Source organism: Peromyscus californicus, unplaced genomic scaffold, assembly GCF_007827085.1.
Source record: "Peromyscus californicus insignis strain IS unplaced genomic scaffold, ASM782708v3 Scaffold_6__1_contigs__length_162567912, whole genome shotgun sequence".
NCBI lineage: Eukaryota > Metazoa > Chordata > Mammalia > Rodentia > Cricetidae > Peromyscus > Peromyscus californicus.
Genome location: NW_026294584.1, coordinates 60780202 through 60806639, shown reverse-complemented (window position 1 = coordinate 60806639; position 26438 = coordinate 60780202). Strand labels below are relative to the sequence as shown.

At 48.1% G+C, this 26438-nt stretch overlaps 1 protein-coding gene and 1 pseudogene across 1 annotated transcript; both read right to left on the bottom strand.

Moving 5' to 3' along the window:
• Positions 1-8939: 8939 nt before the first annotated feature.
• LOC128099545 (amiloride-sensitive amine oxidase [copper-containing]-like) lies at positions 8940-16524 on the bottom strand (annotated as a pseudogene).
• Positions 16525-21410: 4886 nt separating this feature from the next.
• On the bottom strand, positions 21411-26134 carry LOC128099514 (amiloride-sensitive amine oxidase [copper-containing]-like). Its single transcript, XM_052721487.1, is given in 9 exon segments — positions 21411-21442; positions 22119-22257; positions 22517-22649; positions 22963-23248; positions 24139-24789; positions 24900-25677; positions 25679-25795; positions 25797-26065; positions 26068-26134. Coding segments are annotated over 9 exon segments (2472 nt in total).
• Positions 26135-26438: the final 304 nt, after the last annotated feature.

Here is a 26438-nt window from a genome sequence, read left to right as displayed (position 1 = left end):
TTTTCTCTTATACTTGAAAATATGTTGTTAATTACACGTGCACTGTATCTTGATCTCTCTTTTCTCTTATAAAGATGCATCATGCCTACCTCAAGTAATACCAAGAGAGAGTGAAGGACATAAGGAACCTCTTAAATCTATCACCCAGCTTGACAACCCAAGGCTATGCTATTCCATCTATATTCTACGTGCTCTTCTACACCTTAATTTGAAGCAAATAGAAAATGTTTTAACAATAAATATACTAGCATCTATCTGTGAAAAACAAAGAATTCTTTAAAAAAATGTAATCAAAACAGTCATGTCTCAAAAAAAAATGAAGATCCTGAATAACAGCAAGAGTCTGTTAGTAAAATTTTACAACATCCTATAAACAAGGTTCTCTTCACTGAAATAAGTGTTAATAAGGTTTGTGCATTGTAATTGGTTGGAACTCCTCTAAAGCTTGCTTGTCCCTTTGGAATTTCCTCACTACTAATCCTATTTTTCCATATTAGGATTGCTATCTTGTGATAATTAAGCCTTTTCAAAATTACAAAGGCAATATCTGAATAAATGATTATAAAATATTAAAACTCACACAAATATCATCCTTTCTATTTATGTAAATGAAATCATACGATGTTTGTTGTCCTGTGACTTACCTTTGTTGCTGAACAATAAATATCTCAGAGTATTATTACTTTCAAAGGATAATAGCTTTAGTGGGATATAGTTCACATGCTATAACATTTATTTTCTTAAAGTGTATATCCAACGACCTTTAGCATATTCAGAGTTGTGTGCCTATGACCACAATCAACTTTGAGCATTTTCATTACCTCATCTTAGTCAAATGTTCTGTTGCTGTGAAGAGAAACTATGACTATGGCAACCCTTTTTTTTTTTTTTTTGGTTTTTCGAGACAGGGTTTCTCTGTGTAGCTTTTCGCCTCTCCTGGAACTCACTTGGTAGCCCAGGCTGGCCTCGAACTCACAGAGATCCGCCTGCCTCTGCCTCCCGAGTGCTGGGATTAAAGGCGCAACCCTTTTAAAAGAAAGCATTTACTTGGGGCTGGCTGGCTTACACTCTCAGAGGTTTAGTTCATTATCGTCACGGCAGGGAGCATGGTCGCACACAGGCAGACATGATGCCTGAGGAGCTGAGAGTTCTGTATCTGGATCCTCAGGCAGCAGTCAGAGAAAGACCCTGGGCCTAACTTGGGCATTTGGAACCCCAAAGCCCACCCATAGTGATACACTTCCTCCAACAAGGCTACACTAATCCCTAATCCCTGTTAAGTCACCCCACTCCCTAATGACCAAGCATTCAAACACATGAGCATGTGGGGTCCATTCCTATTCAAACCACTACAACCCCCAAAGAAAACCCATTACTAATCCTTGTAGGCTCTCTCAATTTACTATGAAAAGAATCATATATTATGTGATTCTTTGTATCTGTCTTCTTTCATTCATTATAATGTTTTCAAGGTTCCTTCATGTAGTAGCTTGTGTAGTATTTCATTTTTTTATGGAATAATATTCCATCTTGTTTGTTCATCAGTTCTTGAACATTTGATTGTTTGCATTTAAAATATTTTAAGCTTTATTATAAAAATGTTGTACATAAGAAGATACCACACATGAAATTAATTGAACCCAAAGACCATACAACTCAATGAACTTCTCTACAGTTAGAGTAGCCATTTGGAACAGAAACTGTGGAGTTTCCCATTGGATTTTACTTTCACTATTGAGTGTATTTTGATGCACTTATCTGTTACCCCAAAATGAAAAGTCCATGATAGAGTTAGAAGTAGAAAGACAATTAACTTTATATCTTTTATAACTTGTATTCATTGCCTGCATTCAGTCACTCTTCATCTCCTAATTTTTAGCGTTTTTGACTCTTGGGGATATTGCTGCTATGAACATACATGTAAAAGTTCATGTGTGGACACGTTTTTATGTTTTATGTACATGGTTAGTTGTGGAATTCCTGTATTATGTGATAGCTGTGTTCAATCTCTGAAGAACATCTGGAATGTTCACCAAAGAGGTCTTAACATTAAAAAAAAATTCATTAATTTTTTAAATATTAGTTTATTTTGTTTTATGTGTATGGGTGTTTTACCTACATGTATGTGCACCATGTGTATGCAGTGCCTGTGGAGGCCAGCTGAGGATGTCAGATCCTCAGGCAGGAATGAGTTACAGACAGGTGTGAGCTACCATGTAGGTGGTAGGAACTGAACCAGGTCCTCTGGGAGAGCAGGTAGTGCTCTTAACCATTAAGCCATCTCTCCAGCCCCACCTTAACATTTTATATCCCCATTGGTCATGTACAAAATTTATAATTTCCTACAACACTTTACCAGCTTTTCAAAATTGTGGCCATCATGGTGGGTATGTGGTAACATCTTGTGATTTACATTTCCTTTGTGATTAATGACACCAAACAACATCTCATGTACTGTTGGCTACTTTTATACCTTTCTTGGAGAAATATTTGTTCAGAAAATTTGTGAATCTTAAATTGGGCTATTGGCCTTTATGTTGGTGGGTTGTAAGGGTTCTTTGTATATTCTAGATACAAACTTTTATCAGATGTGTGATTGAAAGTGTTTTTTTCCTGTGGTTTTCTCTGTCCCTGTTTCTGAAATGGGGATTGAACCCAGATCCTCACACATGCTCAGGGAGCTCTCCACCACCAGGCTACATTCCTCTTTCCCCCTTTTATTTTGACCCAGGGTCTCCCTAAATCACACAGGTTTGAGCTCCCTGTGGCTGAGGCTGGCCTTGAACTTGTGATCAGCCTGCCTTCACCTCTCTATAGCTGGGATTATAGGCCTGAAGCACCAGGCTGGAACATTTTCTTGAAAATGTCCCTTGAACCACAAAGGTTTTAAAATTTTGATGAAATTCAATGTATCTTTTATTTTTTTTCTCTCCTGTCTGTTTGGATGTCCTATCTCAGAAACCATTGTCAAGTCCCAGGCTATGAAGACTTAAGCTTTTATTTTATTCTTAGTTCAGCTGTTACATTTAGGTCTTTGATTTGTCTTGAGGTTATTTTTGTATATGATATGACAGGGCTCCAGTTCCATTCTTTGACATGTGAGTGTCTGGTTGTCACAGTGCGGTTTGTTAAAAACGCTGTCCGTTCTCAATTGAGTTATTTTGGTAGCACTGTAAATACCAGCTGGCTGTAAATGTGAGGCTTTATTTCTGGACTCTGCTCTGTTCATTGATCTGTGCGTCTGCTCTTTGCCACATTGTCTAGCTTCTGTAGGAAGTTTTGGAACCAGGAGGTACTGGTCTTTCAGTTTTGCTTTGGTTTCTCTGGATCCCTTGTGTTTCCATATGAATTTTAGCTTGTGCATTTCTACCAACAATTCAACAGAGGTTTTCATTTTTATTTTATTCTATTACCAGAACTTGCTATATATCCAAGGCTGGCCTTGAACTCATGATCTTCCTGCCTCAGCCTCCTGGTTACTAGGATTTCAGGGATGTATCACATGGAGGACTTATACTTAATGTTTTTTATAGATGTTATATTGATTTCAATTGCTTGTTTTTGTTTTTGAGATAGGGGCTAACTATGTAGTCCTGTATGTTTTGGGACTCACTATGTAGACCAGGCTGACCTTGAACTCACAGATATCCACCTGCCTCTGTCTTCCGAGTGCTGGGATTAAAGCATGCACTACCATGTCTGGCATTGAATCTGTTCATCAGTATTGCATATCTTGCCATCTCAACAATGTTATGTCTCTGACTCATGAACACGGTGTCTTTCCTCTGATTTAGGAATCTTTTGATCGCCCCCACCAATATTGTGGAATTATCAGAATATACATTATGTTCTTTTCTTGCTAAATTATTCCTAAATGTCTTATTCATCTTGATGGATTTAAAAATAGAATTAAACATGACTTTTGGCTATAATGGAATCTTGGAAGTCAGAGCTTTAGTTTTCTGGCCTCTGCTATCCAGAAAGATGCATTAGAAGAAAAGCAGATAAAGCTAAGGGAATGTCTGATGCACCGGCCAGTATGTGAGCTGGGGTGCTGGCCCTTCCCAGGCCTGGGAGACTGTTTGCAATCCTACCCCCACCTGTCCTCCAAAAGTCAGAGATACAGGGAGGATTTGTGTCGTGGGTTGAATTGTGAACCTCCAAAACATATTTAAGTCCTAACCCCCTAGTTCCTGTGAATGTGGCCTTATTTGGAAGTAGTGTCCGGAATGAGTTAAGATCTGGACATATAGGATCAGTGTAGGCTGTATTCCAACCTAAGAGGGGTCATGTAGAGGTACTGAGGCAAGATGGCTATACGAGGAAGAAGGCGAAGAGCTGTGTGATTCCAAAGTCTGCATGGGAAACTATGGCTGTGTGAACTTCTGGCCAGAGCAGCTACAGGGAATCCAGGATGTCTCACTGTCCTCTCATACTCCCTCTCCACATTACTTCACACTTTCTTCCTGGAGTTAATTTTCCATCTTAGAGATGGCTTGGGTAACATCAGGGTGGGGGGTCAAGGCTGGATCTACTGGAACAACATACTGAAAGTCATGTAGCAAGCCTCTTGAGATGCTGTGTGGGCAGCCCCTGCTCAAGAGGAAAGCCTATGATGATACAGAGAAGGGACAAACATCTACCGTTTGTCAGGTGTCAAGAGTCTAAGCTTTGTGGTTTGCTTTAGGAACTTAAACACCTACTGTGATATTGCTGTTAAGGGTCAGCCTCAAACCCAAGCATTGATATTTATTGTCACTACTGTTCTGGACTCAGAGAGGTGACAAGAAATGAATATTTTAAAATAAATTTTTTCATAATGTTAAATTCAGCATTCTCCAACCTGGCTCCTTTCTCACTACAGTGACCTTAAGAGCTGGCTCTCGGGGCTGGAGAGATGGCTAAATGGTTAAGAGCACTGACTGTTCTTCCAGAGGTCCTGAGTTCAATTCCCAGCAACCACATGGTGGCTCACAACCACCTGTAATGAGATCTGGTGCCCTCTTCTGGCCTGCAGGGACACATGCAGGCAGAATACTGTATACATAATAAATAAATAGGGGTTGGGGATTTAGCTCAGTGGTAGAGCACTTGCCTAGAGGGCCCAAGGCCCTGGGTTCGGTCCTCAGCTCTGAAAAAAAAAAAGAGCTGGCTTTCTCTCACACACATTAGGATGCTGAAGAGCTCACTCTCACACACACACTAGGATGCTGAAGAGCTCACTCTCTCTCACACACACTAGGATGCTGAAGAGCTCACTCTCTCTCACATACACTAGGATGCTGAAGAACTCACTCTCACACACACTAGGATGCTGAAGAGCTCACTCTCACACACACACACTAGGATGCTGAAGAGCTCACTCTCACACACACACACTAGGATGCTGAAGAGCTCACTCTCACACACACACACTAGGATGCTGAAGAGCTCACTCTCACACACACATCAGGATGCTGAAGAGCTCACTCTCTCACACACACTAGGATGCTGAAGAGCTCACTCTCACACACACACTAGGATGCTGAAGAGCTCACTCTCTCACACACACTAGGATGCTGAAGAACTCACTCTCTCTCACACACATCAGGACGAACTCTCAGGCAGTCTGGCATCATGGTCTTTGGCAGCAGCTGGACACTGGAGGCCTTTCTTTACAAATGGTGGCTGTCAGGTGATTCTAACACGCACTGGGAGAGACATGGACAACGAGCACTGTCTGAGAATGACGAACAAGAGGCACAGAGCGGCCACTGAGGGACAACCGGTGAGAACCAGGGGAGGCAGGGAGAGCCTCTTGGGATTGTATGGGGAGGACCACTCCACTAAAAACTGGCTGGAAGCCAGTATAAGGTGGTCTGATGCTTTTCCTCCCTCCCAGGAGGACCCCGCTCCTTTCCCTCCCTGTGTTTTGCTCACCACCCCACCCCTCTCCCTAGGAGATCAGATGCACAGCTTTGCACACTCAGGCAAGCCCTCTGTCACTGAGCTGCATCCCCAGCTCCGTATTCATAATGAATAAAATCCCACAGTGCTGGAGGCATCTGGTGTGTCGAGGAAGTCTTCTTTTATCAGAGTTGGGATAGCTGAGGTGGTGAAGGGTGGGTGAGATTAAGAAGATCAGCTGCATGGGTGATGGGAGAATTCCTAAGCTTCCGCTTCTGGGGTGTGCCACTCTTGGGCTGTGGCTGGGGTCTTGGCTAGGAACAGTTCATCCACCTGAGGAGGGCTGACAGCCGGGTCAGTGCTGCCCTCCAAGTGCTCATGGTCCTCGGAACTTGGTTTGCTATGGATTCGTGAAGGGTGTGCATCACACAATAAATCGAATGAGCTCTCAAAGACCAAGCTTTAGCTCACCAAGTGGGGACACTTGCAGCCCTACTACAGTCAGGCCGTATTTACATTTTTTATTCAAACAAACAAAACCTCCAGGAGACAGCAGTGTGAAGATGCCCACTTCAGGTTTTACCCTACTGTCCTTCAGACCTCTCTTCCCATGGGACTGTGGATGTCTTAAAGGCTTCAGTGAGGGAACATACAAATATTTTTCGGTGTTAATGGAGAGATCCTGGGGGCAAACCACAGACAATGCCTGAAGAATGAAGATGTTGGTAATTCGATTTCCCTGTAGCAGCTTCCTTAGGCATGCCCTTCACTGAAGTGACAATTCCCCTACAGCTTCTGAGAGAGAGAGAGAGAGAGAGAGAGAGAGAGAGAGAGAGAGAGAGAGAGAGAGAGCGAGAGCGAAAAACCCCACCTGGTGGTAGAGAAATCCAGCATCTTTGCCTGGGTACTGTGCGAGTACGTTTTCTGGGGAGACAGAAGCAAACTCCTGCTGCTCCCCGGATAGAGCCGTGATAACAGACCAAAGCACGATTCTACCAGAGTCCAAGCTGGGGAACTGTTGGGTTTAGTAGACCTTCAGGGCATGGGTAAGGGGCTACTTCCAAGGACATGAGTAAGAGCAAAGCAGCCTCACCCTAGCCTGGGTGGCTTCTTCCCCATAGCTTCACAGATGGAGTCCCCACCTTAACCTTCCCCGCACACTATATTCTAGAGCTTCCTGAGGTCATGAGGTCACGTGTAGTTAGGAAGAATTATACATAGCTTGTTGGAGGGTGCAGGTGGGAGTGGCTGGCATCTCAGATGAGAGCCCAATGACCCTGACTACTCCCTTCTTCTATGAAGGACCATCAACAAGCAACAGGCCTGATCTCCAGGGTTTCCTGCAAGTAGTCCCAGTTGCTTCCATGAGGATGGCAGTTCTGCTGGGGAGACAGGACTCTACAATTCCTGGTCATGAAAGCCTTTTTGTGATGTATTAGCTAAATATGAGTGGAACCCATAACCATCCATCCACATATGTGGTGCACACCCTCCACAATCTGTAAGTAGCAGCATACAATGGAGGAAGCCGAAGGGTTCATTATTTGCCCATGTGGATCTCTGGGACAATTCAGAAGAGTTTGGAGCTGGGAACCTCACAGAGGATATATTGTAGGTCCCATTGTAGCTGAAAGGGGGTAGGCCCTGTTCTCAGGGATCCAGTGCTGGGCATGGTTGTGACTTTGGTTTCTGGAGGCCATAGGTGGATACTCTGGAAGAAAGTTGAAGGTCTGGAACTGTGGCAGCACTGGGGACATCCTCAGGGATGTGCAGGAAGCCCACTGTCACCCAGGCCATCAAATCCTACGGGAAAGACACAGGATGCAGCGGGTAGGGCAGTGTGGAGAACCAGCTACTTCAGAGTACTCTGGCTTGGGACAGAATTGCTCTGAATGAATTCCTCAGAGACCATCAGTGGATCCAAAAGTTTGTTATGGTTGTAGATGTTGCTGCTCCAGTGCCCAGACTTCTGGTACTTGGTGACTGGCAGGGAGTGTCTGCATTCTGAGAAGAAGCCAGGTACCTCTGGCCACCAGGGTTGACTTGCAGCCTTTTCCAGGGAACAGCCTTAGGGCCAAGGATGGCAAAGTCACTGCTTTCCCAGAGTTATTACTTCCTTGGCATCTGCAAGACTGATCCTCAACGTCCCAGGGCCAGGAGTCCTGTTGGTCCTCTCCTCCCTCGCCGAGTGCATGAGGATGCATGCCAACACACACACACACACACACACACACACACACACACACACACACACACACACACACACACACACACACATATCACTAAGGGGAGTCCTTGCCCCTGCTTCCCAGCTGCCCTGGGTCTCCTCAGCAGGCCCAGGTGACAGCCCTCTCCTCCTGTCAGCATGGTGCAGCCGTGCCTCAGAGAAGAATAGATCTGCAGGTGGAGGCTGTGTCTGCAGCCCCAGAAATTCTCTCTAGGCTGTTGAAGAGCAGGTCTTTGGGCAGAGTCTGAAGTATAAGGAACGCTGTGTCTGCTTGAGGGTGGGGTTGGCCAGGCATACTCTTGGGCTCTGGGGTTTGGTGATGTTTTTCAATCTCATCTGGAGTATCTAAGAGCTGTTCTTGATGCCTGGAGGTATGCAGGGGGGAGGAGAGTTCCCTGGGTTCTCTGTCCTAGACCACACCTGCAGCCAGCTGCCAGCAAGAAGCCCAGCTGGGGACAGATGCAGGGCTAGCAGTGTGGGCAGAAGGGAAGCCAGAAGCCCAAACTGGAGGAGCTAGAGGACAGCTCATGGGTCAGTCCTGGTAACTGTGGCAATTTTGGTGTGACCCAGGCAGTTCTCTTTGCCTGTTGCTGTGGTTTTATCCTTGGCGCAGAGACACCCATGTTTCAGCAGGCTTGGGCAGTCTGTGTTGTCTGGGACAGTGGGTTAAGTGGGAAGAGCCACCCATCTGCTTTCCACATAGCACGGCAAGATAATTCAGCTACAGTGTTGGCTAGGCCACACCACAGCTATCGAGGATGAGGACATGGGGAGAGGTGCTGGCTTTTACAGTCATAGGCTGAGAAGCTGGTGCTGTCAAAGAAAATCAGGGCTTGGTGGCCTCCTTCAGGGTGGCATAGAGCAGGGCAGACTTTACACATGGGTCTAGATGCCCAGGATGGATGTTGCCCTGGCCTAGGGGACAGGGCTCCACAGAAAACTCAGTGACACTGAGGTGCTCCTGAGCATCAAAGAAGATGACCACACAGGCTTCCTGCACAGGATCTGTTTTACTTTTATCCAGAAAATTCAGCACATGCTTCTTTTTGGGCAGCAGCGTCTCAATGAGGAACACGGAGTTCTTGTCGAAAGCCTGTGTGCTGGATGGCTGCAGCTCCAGCTTCGGCCTGCTCATCAGTAGGGTGTACCCAGTCTTCAGCCCATGAGCACTGAGGCCCCAGAACACCCTGGCATTACTGTTCAGGGTCCACACTTGCTCTGCTAAAACTGTCTGCAGTACCAAGATGGCACTTGCCCAGGTCAGAGTGGGGTTGTGGGATACCAGCTTCATGGGTCTGGAACTCAAAGTACCTCATTTTTAGGCTGGCCACTTTTCTACTGCTTGAGGTTGACTGAAGCCAAGGCTTGACCTGTGTTCTCCCTCAAGGTTCCTAACACTCTTTCAGGGCCTGCACGTAAATTCACCAATTGCCCCCCTTCTCTGCAAACCTCTTCCATTTTCTCTCACCCACAAAAATGTCCGTACTTTGTCTTTTACTAGGGGCTATCTCAGTTGGGATCATTCCTCAGTCGGGGCCACTATGAGTCAGTCACATGGTCACCAAGGCTTGGTTCTCAAGGGCTGCCATGAGCGGATGTCCTGGTGAGGCAGAGGGCTGTGCTGACGGCAAAACTACCTTTTTGATGCAAGGAATTACCCTTCAGGGGGTCACATTCTGGGATTTCGTATAGCTGGTCATTGTGCATACTATTGGGTCAAGCTGCCTGGGTGACAGTCCCGGACACTGACGGAACTAGAGACCAGCAATGTCACCTTGACCATGCTGCTAGAAGTCTCCATTGTCTCAACTATGAAATGGGAAAGACAACAGCAGCATGCCCTGCACACAACAAACCCTGGAGTTGTTGAGAGACACAAGACCCGAGAGTGAATATGAAGTGTTTGGGATGACGCCAGCCCTCTGGAAACACAGTGTTAGTTCTGCTTCTTTTAAAGTGAATGGTGAGGACGTAGTCTGGATTCCAGCAAACTGGAGGTTCTGAGAACTGCAGACTCTCCGGACTGAGTCCAGGTTATGGAGTAAGGATGGAGACAGCGCTGTCCCTGTTCTCCACTCTGGCCCCTGCCATGGGATACTCAAATCAGTGTCTGCATGCCACCTGCATGATGCCACAGGCTATAGAAACACCCATGTGGCATCATTCCAGATAGTGAGTCAGGGAGATGCCTTCCCCTTTTCCTATTTGGGAGATAGCATAGCTCAGGGTATTCACCTCCTAACTCTGATCCAAGCTACCAGTAAAATACTGTATATACCCCAGTACAGGGATGCTTCCAATGCTGGCCATCTTGGTGGTGTCTCTCCACCCTCCTTTGTACCTGAGAGTATGGCTGCTCTCTAGGTTTTGCTGTGTCATTGACAATGGCCTTGAAGTTCTGATCCTCCTGCCTCCGCCTCCATGGTGGTAGATTATCATGTGCATGTTTGTACCACCACACAGGACTTTTTCTTTTTTCAATTTTGATACTGGGTCTAATATTGACTTAGAACTTGGTAAGTAAGCTAGGTGCCTTGTCTCTGCCTCCCAGCTCTGGGATGACCAGGATCAGCTTGTTTTCCTATGAGTTCTGTGGACCAAGTTTGTGTCCTCATGTTTCCAAGACCAGCACTTACACAACTGAACTCTTGTCTAGTCTCTAGAGTTTATTTTTAGAAGTGTTTTTATATTGGCACATGTTTATTGTGACTTCTTTTATTGCTTTTGTAAAAAATAAAACTCGGGAGTTAAACATTAGGGAAATAAACCTGAGATCACCTGCTCTCTTCTCTACCTTCCCCTGCTCGAAAAAAGATTGTGCATCTCCACTGGCCCCTCCTTCCTCTTCTGTGTGTCCTTCTAGCTTCCTTTCAATCCATCAGAGAACTCTATGGTCCACTCTGGCCAGCTTAGTGTGGACTCTGCCCTTTGAACCAAAGTCTGATTCCATTGGCAGTCTTGGAGGGGCAACACAAACAAAACAAAAAAAACACATATACATTATGCATCATAATGGGTTTCATGGGGTTTTCATAGGTACATATAATGCCTTTTGGTCACTGTGGGTCTACCTCTGGATTCTCTTATTGCATTTCTTCTTCTCCTAATGCATTTTCCTTCCCCAACTAGCCCGCTTTCTGCCCCATGTCTTCCTCATTCTATTTTGGTGCAAATGAACATGTGCATAGTGAGGGCAGAGGTCAGTACTATAAGCCTTTCTTACTGTCCACCTTATTTTTTGAGACAGGGTTTTTCACTGAATCTGCTAGACTAGCTGGGCATTGAGCTCCAGAATCTCCCTGTCTCCACCTGTTCTGGAGCCTAGTGCTGGAGTTACAAAACATGGGCCACAGTGCTGAACTTTACATGTATGTTGAGGATCTGAACTCAGATTGTCTTGCTTGCATAGCCAGGACTTTACAACCGAAGCATTGTTCCAGCTCCAGCTCTGTGGTTCTTTAGGGTTGTGTCCCTAATGGAGGCAGGAGAAGAAAACCAGCTTCCTTATCCTTTTGAGCTTTTCAAAGGTACCTAAGTGCTTTCTACCTCCGGTTCCTGAAAAAATAGATTTTAGTCTCTTCCCATTCCTTTTTTTTTTTTTTTAAAGTGATTTATTTTTACTTTTAAATTGTGTATATGTGTGTGTATGTGCATGTGAGTGCAATGACCACAGAGGCCAGAAGAGGGTGCTGGATCCCTTGGAGCTGGAGTTACAGGCAGTTGTGAGCTGCCCAGTGTGGGTGCTGGGAACTGAATCAGGTCCTTTGCCTGAGCAGCAAGTACTCTTAGGCTTGAGCCAAGTGTTCTTATGCCTGAGCCATCTCTTCAGCTCCTTCTCTTCTTGTTCTTGCACAGAAGTCAGAGTACTATACACACTATTATCTGTCATTTTCTTCCATTTAATAGGCTATGCGGGGGTTTCCCTGTAGTCCACAGACTGTCCTCACTCATACACACACATTCCATCACTCAGCACCACTGTGCAGCTGTGCCCTAATTTATCGGACTGTTCTTCCCTGCAGATGGGAAGCTGCCCGTCTCCAGACTTCTGTTGTTACAGACAGTACTGTAGTGAAGCCCACACATTTTCACGTGTTTGTAGAACGTTCTCGAAGGTGAACTGGAGATGACAGAACAAGGGCCAACGGATGAGAGTGTTGCTAATTTTGATAGATTTACTGAAGCAGCTTCCTTTACTACGGCCATCATTGAGGTGGGACATTCCCCTGTAGCCTCCCTGAGAGGGAGCTGAAAGTTCCAGATAGTGAAAAACTCATCGGACAGAGAATTCAGTGGGTTTCCTTTGCCCTGGTCATGGAGATATTTTGGGGTATAATAGGAAACCATGAATGGAGCCCATGACCAGCCCACTTGACTATGTGGCTCACAACTGCTCTGGCTCTAAGAAGCAGCACAGTGGAAGCTGAAGGGTTAATTGTCTGTCTTTGTGGGGACCTGGGGTTATTAGGCAGGATCGGGGCCAAACTGTTTGCACAGGACTGTAGGTCTCATTGGAGTTGAAAGGAGCGGCACCAGGCAGGCTCTGTCTTCAGGGATCTATTGCCTGATGTAGTTATAGTCAATGTGTCTGGGTGTCTCTCAATGCCAGGGAAGATGTCAAAAGGCTGCAGCAGGAAGCCTGTGGAGTTCCCAAGTGTAGCCATGTTGGAGACATCCTTAGAATCAGGATGTGCAGGAAGCCCACTGTCACCCAGGCCACCAAATCTGACGGAAGAGACACAGACTTCACAGGGCAAGTGCTGAGTACTAGCCACCTGAGGACACTCTGGCCTGGGACATTTTTAGATGTGTCTGTAAACTTCTTGAGATGGCCTCAGCCATTTAAAAGAGGTAGGCCCCTGTGTCATCGAACTTTGAACTTGCCCTCCGTTTAGCCAGTCACAATCCTGGGACCTGTCCAGGTACGGGCTGGTGAGGAGGACAGAAGTGGGCAGGGGTACAGGGTGTGCACCTCACCAGTAATGTTTTCATGGTTCTGAATGAAGTCCTTGAGGGTCATGGGGGGATCCCAGGGGTTGTACTGCGTATAGAGGCTACTTCTAGAGTGCTCAGACTCCCAATACTTGGATGATTGCTAGGGGTACCTGAAGTCAGAGTGACTCTGGAAACTGGGGTTACCTCTGAGCCCTTCCCAAGGAATATTCTCAAGGCCCAGGGTCAGGAATTTGCTGTGCCCACAAGGAGCATTTATCTTCCCTGTGGCTGTAAGACTCCCTGTTGCCATGTGAGGGCCAGGAACCTCGTGTGAGTGCCTCCACTCCCATCTCATCCCAAGTGCACACAGATACACACACAGACACACACACACCCCTATATACACACACTTACACATATATGTATACATATACATACTCCTATACACACTCACACATACATGTACACACACACACACACACACACACACACACAGGGCCTTAAGTACAGAAACAAAGATGACAAGCATCACTGGACAAAGCCACCGTCTCTGTCCCAGCCTCCCTGGGTCACCTGCTTGCGGCAGCAACTGCTCCGCTGTGAAGTGGATCTGCAGTGAGTAGCTACACCTGCGGCCCCAGATGTCCTTTCAGGGGTTTCTGAAAAGCAGAAACTGGTGCCATTTCTGTTTGAAGCAGAAGGCTTCCGGCCACTCCAGAGACTACTCTGTGGGTGGGGACCAGGTGGTGCCTCACGCACCAGAGTTCGGTGACGTCTCCAAGTTGCAGGGTCTGGGAGCTGGTCTTGGTTCCTGGAGGCACGGGGTCGGGGGCAAGAACTGGAACAGAAACCTCCCACCTTGGCTCAGGGATCTCCGGCATAGACCGTGTCCAGGCCAGCTGCCAGTAAGAAGCAGAGCTGGGAACAGGAGCTGGGCCAGCAGTGTGCGCAGGGAGCTAAACAAACAGATCCGGGAGGAGCTGGGGAAAGTTTACGAGTAAATGACGGCAACCGTGGCAGTCTAGTGTGGTGGCAGCTGGTTTCCTAGGGAGCCACGCTACAGTCTGTTTGATGGGATTTTAACCGTGGGGCGAAGGCAGCTTGTGTTTCTGACGTCTTGACAACTGTTGATATACAGAGGGCCAAGTGGGGCTGATCCCGAGGAAGCTGCTCATCTGGTCCCCGTGGCCACGTTCTGTTGAGATTTGATGACAAGCTAACAGCCCTGGCATCCCTCAGTGGTGCCATCCTTTACCTAAGAAATATACTGAGCCCCCAGATGGTGCCATAGACCATCACAAAGTGCTAGGCAGTGAATATTTCTTGCCCCCCCCCCGTGCCACTTCCTTCCCCCACCCTATCCCTGCACTGCTTCACTCACCCCAAGAGTGGACACACACCTCCCACTCAGGCTAACCCTAGGGTACCATTCACTGCCACCGTTTTCCCCATGTGTGTGATGTTTCATTTCAAATGGAAGAAGGCTGAATAAATACTTGTGATTTTATGTCACAGTTTTGTCTCCTGTGGGTGAAGTTAGTCATGGGAAGCAGCTGGGTGCTTGAGAGGGCCTGGTCTCAAGTCCTACCTGCCACATCCAGGCCAACTCAGTAGTGCTCTAGGTGGGAGTAGGTATTTCTAAGTAAGTGGGCGTACAAGTGGGTGCTGCGGCCCAGCCCCTCGGGATTGTAGGCGTCGGAGTGCATCTAGGCCTCTGCCACTCCTTAGGGTGGACAATGTAGTTCCAGATACAACTGAAATTGTAGACTGTTGAGGTTGTCCCCAGCACCACTGCGAGTCCCTTCAGCCTGGCATGGATGTGTTACGTTCATTTATGCTGTGGAACATTAGTTTAAGATGTGTTATGTTCATTAATGCTGTGGAATATTTGTTTAATGATGCAAAGATGTGTTGTATTCTTTTATGCTGTATTTGTTTAACTCTGTAAAGCTGTGTTACTTTGTCTGCCTAAAACACCTGATTGGGCTAATAAAGAGCTGAATGGTCAATAGCAAGGCAGGAGAGGGATAGGAGGAGCTGGCAGGCAGAGAGAATAAATAGGAGAAATCTAGGGAAGAGAGTGAGGGGCAAGAGAAGGAGAAGGAAGGGAGGACGCCAGGGGACAGCCACACAGCCAGTCACGGAGTAAGGAGGAAATAAAGATATAAAAATAAAGGTAAAAAACCCAGAGGCAAAACGTAGTTAAAGAGAAATGGGATAATTTAAGTTAGAAAAGCTGGCTAGAAACAAGCCAAGCTAAGGTCAGGCATTCATAAGGAAGAATAAGACTCCATGTATTTATTTGGGAGCTTGGTGGTGGGCCCCCAAAGAGTAAAAAAAAAACAAAAAACCAAAAATCCAACTACAGAAGATTTCTGTAAAGCTGGAGTAAAATTGCTGCCTAAGGGGCACCCTGTAGGCATCTCAAAGACACAGGGGCTCCTGGAGAGGGGATGGGGTATTCAGTGTCGTAGTAGTAGAGGGCATCCAGAAAAGTGGCTGTGTCTGGCCAATTAATGCAGGGGTTTACTGGCAAGTGACACTGTTCAGGCCCCAGCTCACATCCATGTATTTGATCTGCATGCCTGCAGGTGTGTGTCCTCCATACAGTGCCATAGCTGCTTGCATGCTGGTCTCATAGGTGATACCCTCACCTGTAAAGAGCACATTAAAGATCTGCAGCCCAGAAGAGGGTTGCAGATGGGAGGAAAATCACAGTGTCTGCAGAGCACAGTGTTGTGTTGTAGGTTGTAGCAGGGAACATTGGGTTGGACCACTTGAGGGCCAACCTTGCTGACAGACATGGGAAATTCAGCATGGGACAGCGGGTCCTCGAGGACCACCGTGTCCACTTCTCCATCTGCATACTTCTGAGCCAGTTCCTCTGGGCTGATGTAGAACTTGCCGTTTTACCAGAGCTGCTCCACTCTCCAGTCCTGGACATCTGTGCTCCCGTGATCCACTTGGAGTAAAATTTCTATGCCCCATAGGGGCATAGAAAGTGTCCTTTCACAAAGTGTTGCAAGATAAACCATGTATGGTGCCTGCTAGACTTCACAGCATGAGGGGCCACATAAATGAAGGTCAGACAGCCGCCATTACAGTCTCATAGTGAGAAGCCAGGGGTGTCTAGAAAACCTCTGTAACAAAGCCTTCGTGGCCTCCTTTAGAGTTGCAGTAGTACAGACTGTACTTTGGATGGGTCTGGATGTCTAGGACAGTTGATGCCCCAGCCTGGCAGCCAATTCTCAAATGTAGATGGTCTGTGGCAGGGGCCTCACAGCACACTTGGTAACACTAGGGAGCTCCTAGGCACCAGAGAAGATGACAGCACAGGTGTTCCACACTGACCATCTTGTTCCTTTATCCAGAAAATCCATCACATTCCTCTTGAGAAGTATCTTGATGGGGATACGGAGATCTTCGCCAAAGTCAGTATCTTGGATGGCTTCGGCTCCTGCTCCTTCTTGCTTCATCAGGAAGTTGAGCTTCCAGGTTCCAGAACACCCAAGTCTTTTCCTATGGGGTACAGCTGGGACACTCTGCCATGGCCATCTGTAGCACCAGGCGGCAGACACCCAACCCAGTGCCAACCTCCTTCTGGCCAGCCGTATGACTCTGGAACACAGCCAAACGGAAGAGACAACTTGGGTATTTCCTCCTCCTAGGAGAACCTCAGAGTGCCGTGGCCTGGCCAAGCCTTGGTATCATCTTATCAACCAGGCTTCTCTGCTCACCCTCACCAAAGCCAGAGACAGTCTCAGAGTCTCCACTCTGATTCCCGTGCTTCCCGGGCCTCTGGGTGTGCTTTAACTACTCCCCCTCATCTGAAAATTTCTATCTAGATGGCAGCCCATGTTTCTATCCTTTGTTTCAGAGTTGTCTCAGTGGGGGAATACTCCTCATCCAGAAGCACCGTAAATCACAGCTGCCCAAGGCTTGGTCCTCAATGGCTTCAAAGCACTCATGTCCTGGTGCAGCAGAGGGCTACTGTGACAGCCAAGCTACATTCTTGATGCCATAAATTACCTTTTAGGGGCATGCATTTTGAAGTTCAGTGTGTGGGCGTTCAGAGAACAGCCTCTGGGCTCAAGTCGCCTGGGATCAGATCCGGGGAAATCACAGAGCTAAGGACAACTTGGGTGACTTTGGCCATGTGTTTCGACTCCCTGGACTGCCACTGTCTTCAACTGTGAAATGGAAACAGTGGCATCAGTGTGCATGTCCCCAAGGCCACAGAGAGAAAGAAGAAGAGGACAGTAAATGTAAATGTGTGGAACCACGGCGGCCTTCTGGAACACACGGTGTGTTGGCTGTGGTTTTCTTTAAAGTGAACCCTGATGAGAGTCTGGACTTCAGCACATTAGAGGTTCTGGGCACACAGTAGACCGGCTGGCCTGAGTCTTGGGGGTGAATCAAGGGTGGGGAAAATCCTGCCTTGCCCAGCTTTTCCTGCCTTCTCAGTGGGGACTCAAGCTGGGGTCCCTTGATTATCAAGACTATAGGAGCACCTCTGTCATGTCATACTAGGTTATGAGCCAGAGTGAAGCCCTTCCTCCTTTTCTTTAAGGGAAGATATGGTCAGGGACTTCACCATCTACCCCTGTCCTCAAGGCACCCATGAAACACTGGGCATGTATCCAGGCAAGGTTGCTTATGATACTGCCAGTGTTAGGTGGCTCTGTCTTCCCTTTTGCCTGATGTGGGACTGCCCACCAGACCCTGGTGTGCCCACAGTTTGTGGGAGATCGTGGCTCTTCCACAGATGGAGGCAGCTGCCACACTCACCGATTCTGTTTTCTGCAGATCTTAACCCAGCCTTGATGCAATTGGGCCCCTTTGGGAGACCCCAGCGGTGGTATTTCTCTACACAGAAGCTGCATTGTGCCTGTCTCAAGCTGGAAGCCTCTTTGTGACAGTGGGGTCCTGTTCAAGGGTCTCTGGCTACACGCCTCACTCTAGTAGGTAGGGGTGAGACTCAGGGTCTTGGCCTATGGCTTGGGCTTCTGAGAGAGTGGAAAGACTCTGAGAGGATCTTGCTCTTACAGGTAATTAATTTCCTATGTTTTTTTCCTGATCAGAACACTCTGTGAGAAATGCAGAGAAAATGCTCCTGTTGAGACAGAGACACAGAGAGAGGCCTGATGTCTTCATTGCTGGGTGTCCTCCATTATTGGGGGAATATGGGCTAGATCTGGGTGAATTTCACCTAAGATGAGTGGCAGGGTAAGATGTAGGCAAGGCATATAGTATACATATAGTATACATATACTAATACATATACTATACATATAGTATACATATACTAATCAGGCATACCAGGGAGGAACTAGGCCACAGGACCTAAGCAATGTGGATGCTTTGTGTTTTCTATTTGAAAATGTGTTTCCTTGTTGGGCATGTGCCTTCCCCAAGGGTTGGAAACGCGTGGGAGATGCTTCCTTCCAGATAAGCTTTCTCATTTAACTCTCTATGCCAAATTTAACCTTGTCTCTTTTCAAAATTAGTTAAAATCCTACCCTATCAAGAGACTTCCTATGTTGACCTTGGGCCTGACTCTGTCCATGTCCCACTCACTGCCCCTCGGCACTTAAGTTTTTAGTTTTCAGAGAACAAAATTTCCTGACTGTGGCAGTGAAAGGTGCGTGCTGCACCTGCCCTATCACCTGTGAGCTGCTGGGCTGCTGGGAGCCTCAGCATTCTGTCCTTGTGTCTGCTGGGAGCCTCAGCATTCTGTCCTTGTGTCTGCTGGCCCTGGCGATCACTGTCAAGGCTGGTCTGTGGGCTCCTTTGCACTCTCCTAGCCTCCTACCTGTGGATTGTCGTGGTTGTTTGGCTCTGCGGACATCATGTGCTCTGGGAACTTCTCTCTTCCCTCGTCTTGCTCCTCTGCTGGCCTTGCCCTGTTATTGGTCAGGAAATCATGAGGCTCCATGCTTTCAGGGTCCATCTTGGCAGGAGTAGGTGAGACAAGGGGCTCTGGGCAAATCCAAGCCAGGGGGATAGCACGAAGCGTGTAAACTGGTAAGCTGGATTTACCTCTCTCTTTCTCTGTATACTGGTGTGTGAACGTGTGATATGTATTTATATGTGTGTGTGTACCGGTGTGTACACTGGTGTACATTCACTTTTATACACATACATGTGCAGGTCAGGAGACAAAGGAGTTGATCTACAGGCACCATTCACCTTATTTTGTTCCTTTTCTTTACTTTCTCTCATGTTTTGTAGACAGCATCATGTGGACCATGGCTGGAATCTAGTTTAGCTATGTGCTTCTGATCCTCTTGCCTACATCTCCCCACTTTTAAGATTATAGGTAAATACCACCACACTGTACTTTTCTTTTCTTTTTTTTTGTTTTTTTTTTCCATTTTGGAACCAAATCTCTTATTGGCCCAGAGCTTGACAAGCCTGCTAGGTGGGCTGGCTAGGGTACTCCAGGTCTCTCTCTCTCTCTCTCTCTCTCTCTCTCTCTCTCTCTCTCTCTCTCTCTCTCTCTCTGTGTGTGTGTGTGTGTGTGTGTGTGTGTGTGTGTGTGTGTGCACGTGCGCGCGCGTGTGCCTGGCTCCCCAGGTCTGGGATTACAAGTATGTGTCACCTCACCCTCTGTCGTCCTCTGGGTGCTGGATTTTAAGGTACTGTCCTTATTTTCCAAGGCTGTCACTTAATTCAGCCATCTTATCTCTAGACTTCATGTAAAGTATTTTTATGAGAAAATATTAATTATACATAGTTTGTGATGATATCTTCATACATGTCCACATGCAGGCTCCCATTTTACTCTCTTTTTTATTCCTTTAAATGTCTTGAATCTCCTTCCCAGCTAGGCCCCTTCTACTTTCATGCCTCTTCCTTCCCTCCCTCCTTTCCTCCCTCCCTCCCTCCCTCACTCCCTCCCTCCCTCCCTCACTCCCTCCCTCCCTCCCTCCCTCCCTCCTTCCCCCTCCCTCCCTCCTTCCATAGCAGTGCCAGGGAGTGATCTCACAGAGCCTCAGTCCTCCAAGTTCTCCCCCCTCCTCCCTCCCTGCAGTCAGTCTCTGCCTACCAATGATCTCTGCTGTCTTTCCAGAAGGGGGCTGGCACCTCCACTGGGCAGTGTGCATTTCCAATGCTTTCATGTCTTTATAGCTGGCTTCCTGCTTTCTAATCTTCTCCCCAGATGTCTTTCTTCTTTGTCCAGAAGGAAGGAGGTGAGGAAGAGATTGAGAACAGTCTCTTCCAAAATGACATGGGCAGCACAGGGAGAGACACACGGGCTGTGGAGTCACTGAAGACCCTCCTTGTTGTAGACAGGAGGCATGCCTACAGCCCAAACACACTCGTTTGCAGTGCCATCCTCTATCCCTAGGGGCCTGGGCTCTTGCTTTCTTGCCGCTGTGTCTTCATTTCTCCTGTCCCTTACGTCATACCTGGTCCCTTTCCTTCTGCTCCCTCCCTGCTAGGCTTTTTAGTGTCCCGTTGGATGTACATGCGAACTCTGCTCTGTCTGTCTCTGCTCCGCTCAACAGGCCCCACTGAACTCCATCGCACACACAGTCCAGCAGATAGAGAGGGAACGACCGGACAAACATGGGTGTCAGCTCTCACTTCTTTTATCCTTCTGTGTGTGTGTGTGCGCTTGTATGTGTGGCAGTGTGTTCTTTGATGCATGTGCGTGGGAGCGGAGCATGGCAGTCAATGTCATGTGTCTTACTCATTCTCCACCGTATTTTTTGAGGCAGGGTTTCTCACTGAACCCAAGTTCACTGTGTTCTGCTAGAGTGGCTGGCCAGCAAGCTCCAGAGATCTCCTATCTTTGCCACACCTAAAATCAGTGCTGGGTTACAGGCATGGGCCACGGCACCTGCCTTCCCATGCGTGCTGGGCATCTGGACTCGGGTCATCATGCTTGAGTGCGAGCACTCTGCCTGCCGAGTCTCTGCCCTGCCTCGAGCCCTGCAGTCCTCTAGGGTTGTGTTCCTAATGGAGGCGGGAGGGCAAGTCTGTTTCCTTGCACGGCTCAGCTCTTCAAGGGCACCTGTATGTCATCTACCTTTCATTCCTGGAAAAGTGGTTTTAGTCTCCTTCCGTCCTTACACACACACACACACACACACACACACACACACACACACACACACACACACACACACACACACACGTATACGCACACATCTATGTATATCATGCTATCCATGTTAGTCTCTGTCTGTTTTCCTTTGTAACTTGGTGTGTCCTGTAGGGTTTTCTTGTTGTCCACAGACTGTAAGACTCATGTGCTTTTTGCATCATCCGGCACCTAGTTTACTGAACCATTCTTCACCACAGCTGGAAAGTCAGTTGTCCGCAAGGTTTTGTTGTACAGCCAACGCACAGTGAATCAGCATACACACTGGTAATGAGTCGGAGATGCTAGAAGAATGGCCAAAGGGTGAGATGTGGGTAATCCTGTGAGATTTCCCTGTAGCGGCTCCCTTCTGCGTGCCCATCAGTGAGCTGGGACAATTCCCCTAAAGCAGTGGTTCTCAACCTGTGGGCTGCGACCCCTTTGGGAGGGTCGCATATTGGATATCCTGCACACAAGGTATTTACATTACAACTTACAAAAGTAGCAAAATTATAGTTATGAAGTAGCAAGGAAATTATTTATGGTTGGGGGTCACCACAACACGAGGAACTGTATTAAAGGGTTACAGCATTAGGAAGGTTGAGAACCACTGCCCTAAAGCTTCCCTGAGAGGGATCCTCAGACATTGAAAACTCACCTAATAGAGATATCCAGTATCTTGCTGGGCTTCCTTTGCCCTGCTCATGGTGGTCTTTTAGGGTGCAATGGGGAAATGTGAATGGAGCCCATGGCTGCCCATCTGAGCATGTGGCCCATAGCCTCCCCTGCCTCTAAGAGGCAGCATGCAATGATAGAAAGCGAAGGGTTTGTTGTCTGCCTCTGTGGGGCTCTGGAACTACTAGGAAGGAGCCAGACAAGACTCTTCACACAAGGTTGTGTGTCCCATTGTAGCTGAAATGTGGAGGCATGGAGTAGACCTTCTCAAGGCTCTGGTACCTGATGTGGTTGCTGCTTTTGTGCCTGTATATCTCTGGAAGCCCTGGAAGAAATCACATGGCTGGAGCAAGAATCCTGCAGAGCTCTCTTGTGTCGCCATGTTGGGGCCATCCTCAGGTTGGAGGTCGTGTGAGAGGCCCACAGTCACCCAGGCCACCAAGTCCTATGGCAGAAACATGGGTCTCAGTGGGCAGGGCAGTGCCAAATACTGGCTACCCAAGGATCCTTGGGTTTGGGGTGGTTTTTAGATATGTCTTTAAATTTCCCAAGATTTGATCTGCCTATTTAAAAGATGTGGGCCCATCTGTCCTGACCTCTGAACTTGCCCTCTGCACAACCAGCCACCATCCTGGGACTAAGGAAAGCTCCAGTCACTGATTAGTGACAAGACCCGAGGTGGGCAAAGGGGACTGGATCAGTACCTCATCTTTAATGTTTTCATTGTTGTGAACAAAGTCCTCAAAGACCATAGGGTAAGCCCGGTGGTGGTTCTGGTTGTACAGGCTGCTGTGGAATCGCTCGGCTTCCTGGTACTTCGTCACTGCCAGCTGGTACCTGCAGGCAGAGAGAAATCCAAGGCGCTCCAGAAATGGGGCTGCCTCTGATCCCCTCCATAGAAACACCCTCAGGACCAAGGATAGAGAAATTGCTGCTGCCCCAGAAAAAGTGATCGTCTCCAGGAACCTGAGAGACTGCTCACCTCCAGCTGTCAGCTAGGATTCCTGTGAGCTCCCCACTCCCTCCTGCACTGCGTTAGGAGGCAGACCCAGAGGCCAGCACAAACGTGGCCTCGTGGACGAGGCCGATGACACACTCAGTCACTGAGGGAGCTCTGGCCTTCCTCTCCAGTTTGCCCGAGTTGCCTCACCTGGGCCATGTGAAAGCTGGTGAGCTCTGCCAGCCTGGGGGCAGCATTTGCTCAGCCACAGAGGGGATCTGCAGGCGGTAGCTCCGACTGTGACCTAGCACACTTTTCCCAGCATTGCTAAAAAGCAGGTACTTGGGCAGAGTCTGTCTGAAGTGGAAGGCTGCCTGGCGCTCCCAGAAGTGCTGAGTCTTGTCAAGTATGGGCTTGACCTGCTGGCTCCTCCGGGTCCAGGGACTGGTGATGTTTTCCACTCTCATCCTCAGTGTCTGGAATATGTTCTTGGTACCTGTATCATGAGAGGTGGATGAGAATCAAGGGCTGGGACAAACTTCCTCCTGTTTGGTATGTTCTCCCTGCTAGTCCATATCCGCAGCAGCCCCTAGGAAGAAGTGGGGCTGGGGGCAGGCACGGGGTAGCACTGTAGGAAGAAGGGAGGCCAAGCCCTCTTAACAGATAAGCTAGAGGACAGCTCATGGGTCCGTCATGGCAACTGGGTCAGAAGGGTGACCATAGCCTGTTTTCTAGAGCTCCAGTCTGCTTCCTGGGGTCTTAACCTATAGACATAGTAGCCTGTGTTTCTTCAGACATGAGGACTATTGGTGTACTCTGAGGGCCAAGTAGGACTAAGAGGGTGGCATCTAAGCATCTGGGCTGGTAGCCATGTTGGGGACATTGTTCCGTTATAGGATTTGAAGTCAAGTCTCACAGCTATGCCATGCCTCTGTAGTGATATCATTTATCCAAGAAACACTGAGCACTCAGGTGACACTGTAGTTATCTCTCAGTACTGGAAAGTAGCATTTCTTACCCTTCATGGCACTCCTCTCCCCCAACCCTGTCCACCACTCCACTGAGACCCAACAAGAGGAATGCACACCCCACATTTAGGGGCACAGCGGATGTTTCCTTATGTGTGGTGTAAGAAGGCTGATTTTTTTTTTTTTTTTTTGGTTTTTCGAGACAGGGTTTCTCTGTGTAGCTTTGCGCCTTTCCTGGAACACGCTTTGGAGACCAGGCTGGCCTCGAACTCACAGAGATCCGCCTGGCTCTGCCTCCCGAGTGCTGGGATTAAAGGCGTGCGCCACCACCGCCCGGCTTTTTTTTTTTAAATCAGGCCCTGTCTCTTGTTAGGAAATAAGAAGTTAGTACCTGAGAGGGTCTGGTCTCAAGTCCTACCTGACACATCCAGGTCAATTCGGTAATGTGCGAGGTGGGAGTGGATGTTTCCAAGTAGGTGGCTGTGCAGGTGAGTGCTGTGGACCAGCCCTTCTGAGGTGTAGAAAGTGGCGTGGACATAATCAGTGGCATACATCTTGCCCTCCATCACGCCATTGGGGTGGAATATGAAGTCCCAGATGTAATCATGATTGTGGATTGTCGATGTTGTCCTCAGAACCAGCATGGGTCCATTTAGCCTGGCATGGGAACTGAAGCTATTTCTGAAGTTGGAGTTGAAGTGCCGTCTAAGGGGGACTCCTTTGGGCACTTCAAAGATACAGAGGGCTCGTTGATAGAGGACAGGGCTGTCACTGTCAGAGTAGTGGATGACGTCCAGGAAGGTGGCTGTGTCGGGACAGTCAATGCCTGGAGTTAACTGGTGAGTGATACCTCCTAGGCCCCAGCCCACATCCACGTACTTGGTCTCCCTTCCTTCAGCTGTGTGTCCTCTATACAGTGCCATAACCTCTTGCACACCAATCTCATAGGCGATCCGCTCACCCCCGAAGTACACATTAAAGAGCTGAAGCCCATAAGAAGAGTACAGCTTGAAGAAGAAGCTCCAGTCCCCGTAGATCACAGTGTTGTGTTTTAGGCTATACCGGAACGCTGGGCTGGAACACTCGAGGACCACCCTTGCTGATGGGTATGCGAGATTCAGCACTGGGCTGGAATACTCGAGGGACCACCCTTGCTGATGGGTATTTGGAATTTAGCACTGGGCTGGAACACTTGAGGACCACCCTTGCTGATGGGTATTTGGAATTCAGCACTGGGCTGGAACACTCGAGGACCACCCTTGCTGATGGGTATTTGGAATTCAGCACTGGGCTGGAGCACTTGAGGACCACCCTTGCTGATGGGTATTTGGAATTCAGCACTGGGCTGGAACACTCGAGGACCACCCTTGCTGATGGGTATTTGGAATTCAGCACTGGGCTTGAGCACTCGAGGACCACCCTTGCTGATGGGTATTTGGAATTCAGCACTGGGCTTGAGCACTCGAGGACCATCCTTGCTGATGGGTATTTGGAATTCAGCACTGGGCTGGAGCACTTGAGGACCACCCTTGCTGATAGGCTTGGGGAATTCAGCACTGGGCTTGTAGGTTGAGTACTGTGGTGAAATCTTGGGCAGTGGGTCTTCGAGTACCACTATGTCCACTTCTCCATCTGCATACTTCTGAGCCAGTTCCTCTGGGCTGTTATAGACCTTGCCATTATACCAGACCTGCTCCACTCTCCAGTCCTAGACATCTTTGCTCCCATGATCCACAAGGATCTCTAGCCCTGTGGGCTGCAGGAAGTAGCCATTCACCAAGCGTTGCAATAGAAACCAGCTCCAGCGCTTTCTGAAGGTCATAGCATGAGGGGCAACATTAGTGAAGGTCAGACAGCTGCCATTGCAGTCTTGTAGTGTGAAGCCAGTGATACCAAAGAAAATCTCTTGTAAGGGCTTGGTGGCTGTCTTCAGAGTATGGAAGAGGAGGACAGACAGACTCTACTTTGGACATGGGTCTAGATGCCCATGACAGCTCCTGGCCTCCCTTGCGGCTCAGTTTTCTCATGTACATGGGCTGTTCAACTGGCCCCACAGCATACTCAGTGACATTTGGGATACTCTTGGGCACCAAAGTAGATGAGGACATGGGCTTCCCGTACGGGTGGCATGGATCCGTTATCTAGGAAATCCAGTACCTCATACTTCTTAGGCTTCAGCATCTCAATGAGAAACACAGAGTTCTTGGCCAACGTCAGCACCTTGGATGACTGCAGCTCCAGCTCTCTCCTGTTCACCAGGAAGTTGTGTACATACTCCAGCTCTTGAGGACTCAAGTCCCATAACGCCTGGGTCTTGGCATTCAGTGCCCACCTGGAGTGCTTGCCACGGACACCTGTACCACCAAGAGGGTAGTCATCCAGCCCAGAGCCAAGCTCCTTCCTACCAGGTTCATGGCTCTGAAACAGCAGAGGAGAGAGTGCTTAGGTATTTCCCACGCAAAGTTAGAGCACTCAGAGCACTCAGTTCTTACGTGAATTCCTTCCTTTTATCCAGATGAAGCTAGAGCTGTTCTCAGTGCTGTCCAGGCCTCTTGTTGTGCATGTAGCTGTTTCCCCCCCACCCTCATTTTCAAGTCTCTTATACTCTCTCTTATCTAGATAACACCCATGTGTTTCTCTTTTTTTCAGTGTTATCTCTGTGGGGTTGCATTTATCAGCTAGGGACAGAGTGAGCCACAGCAACAGAGTCTTGGTCCT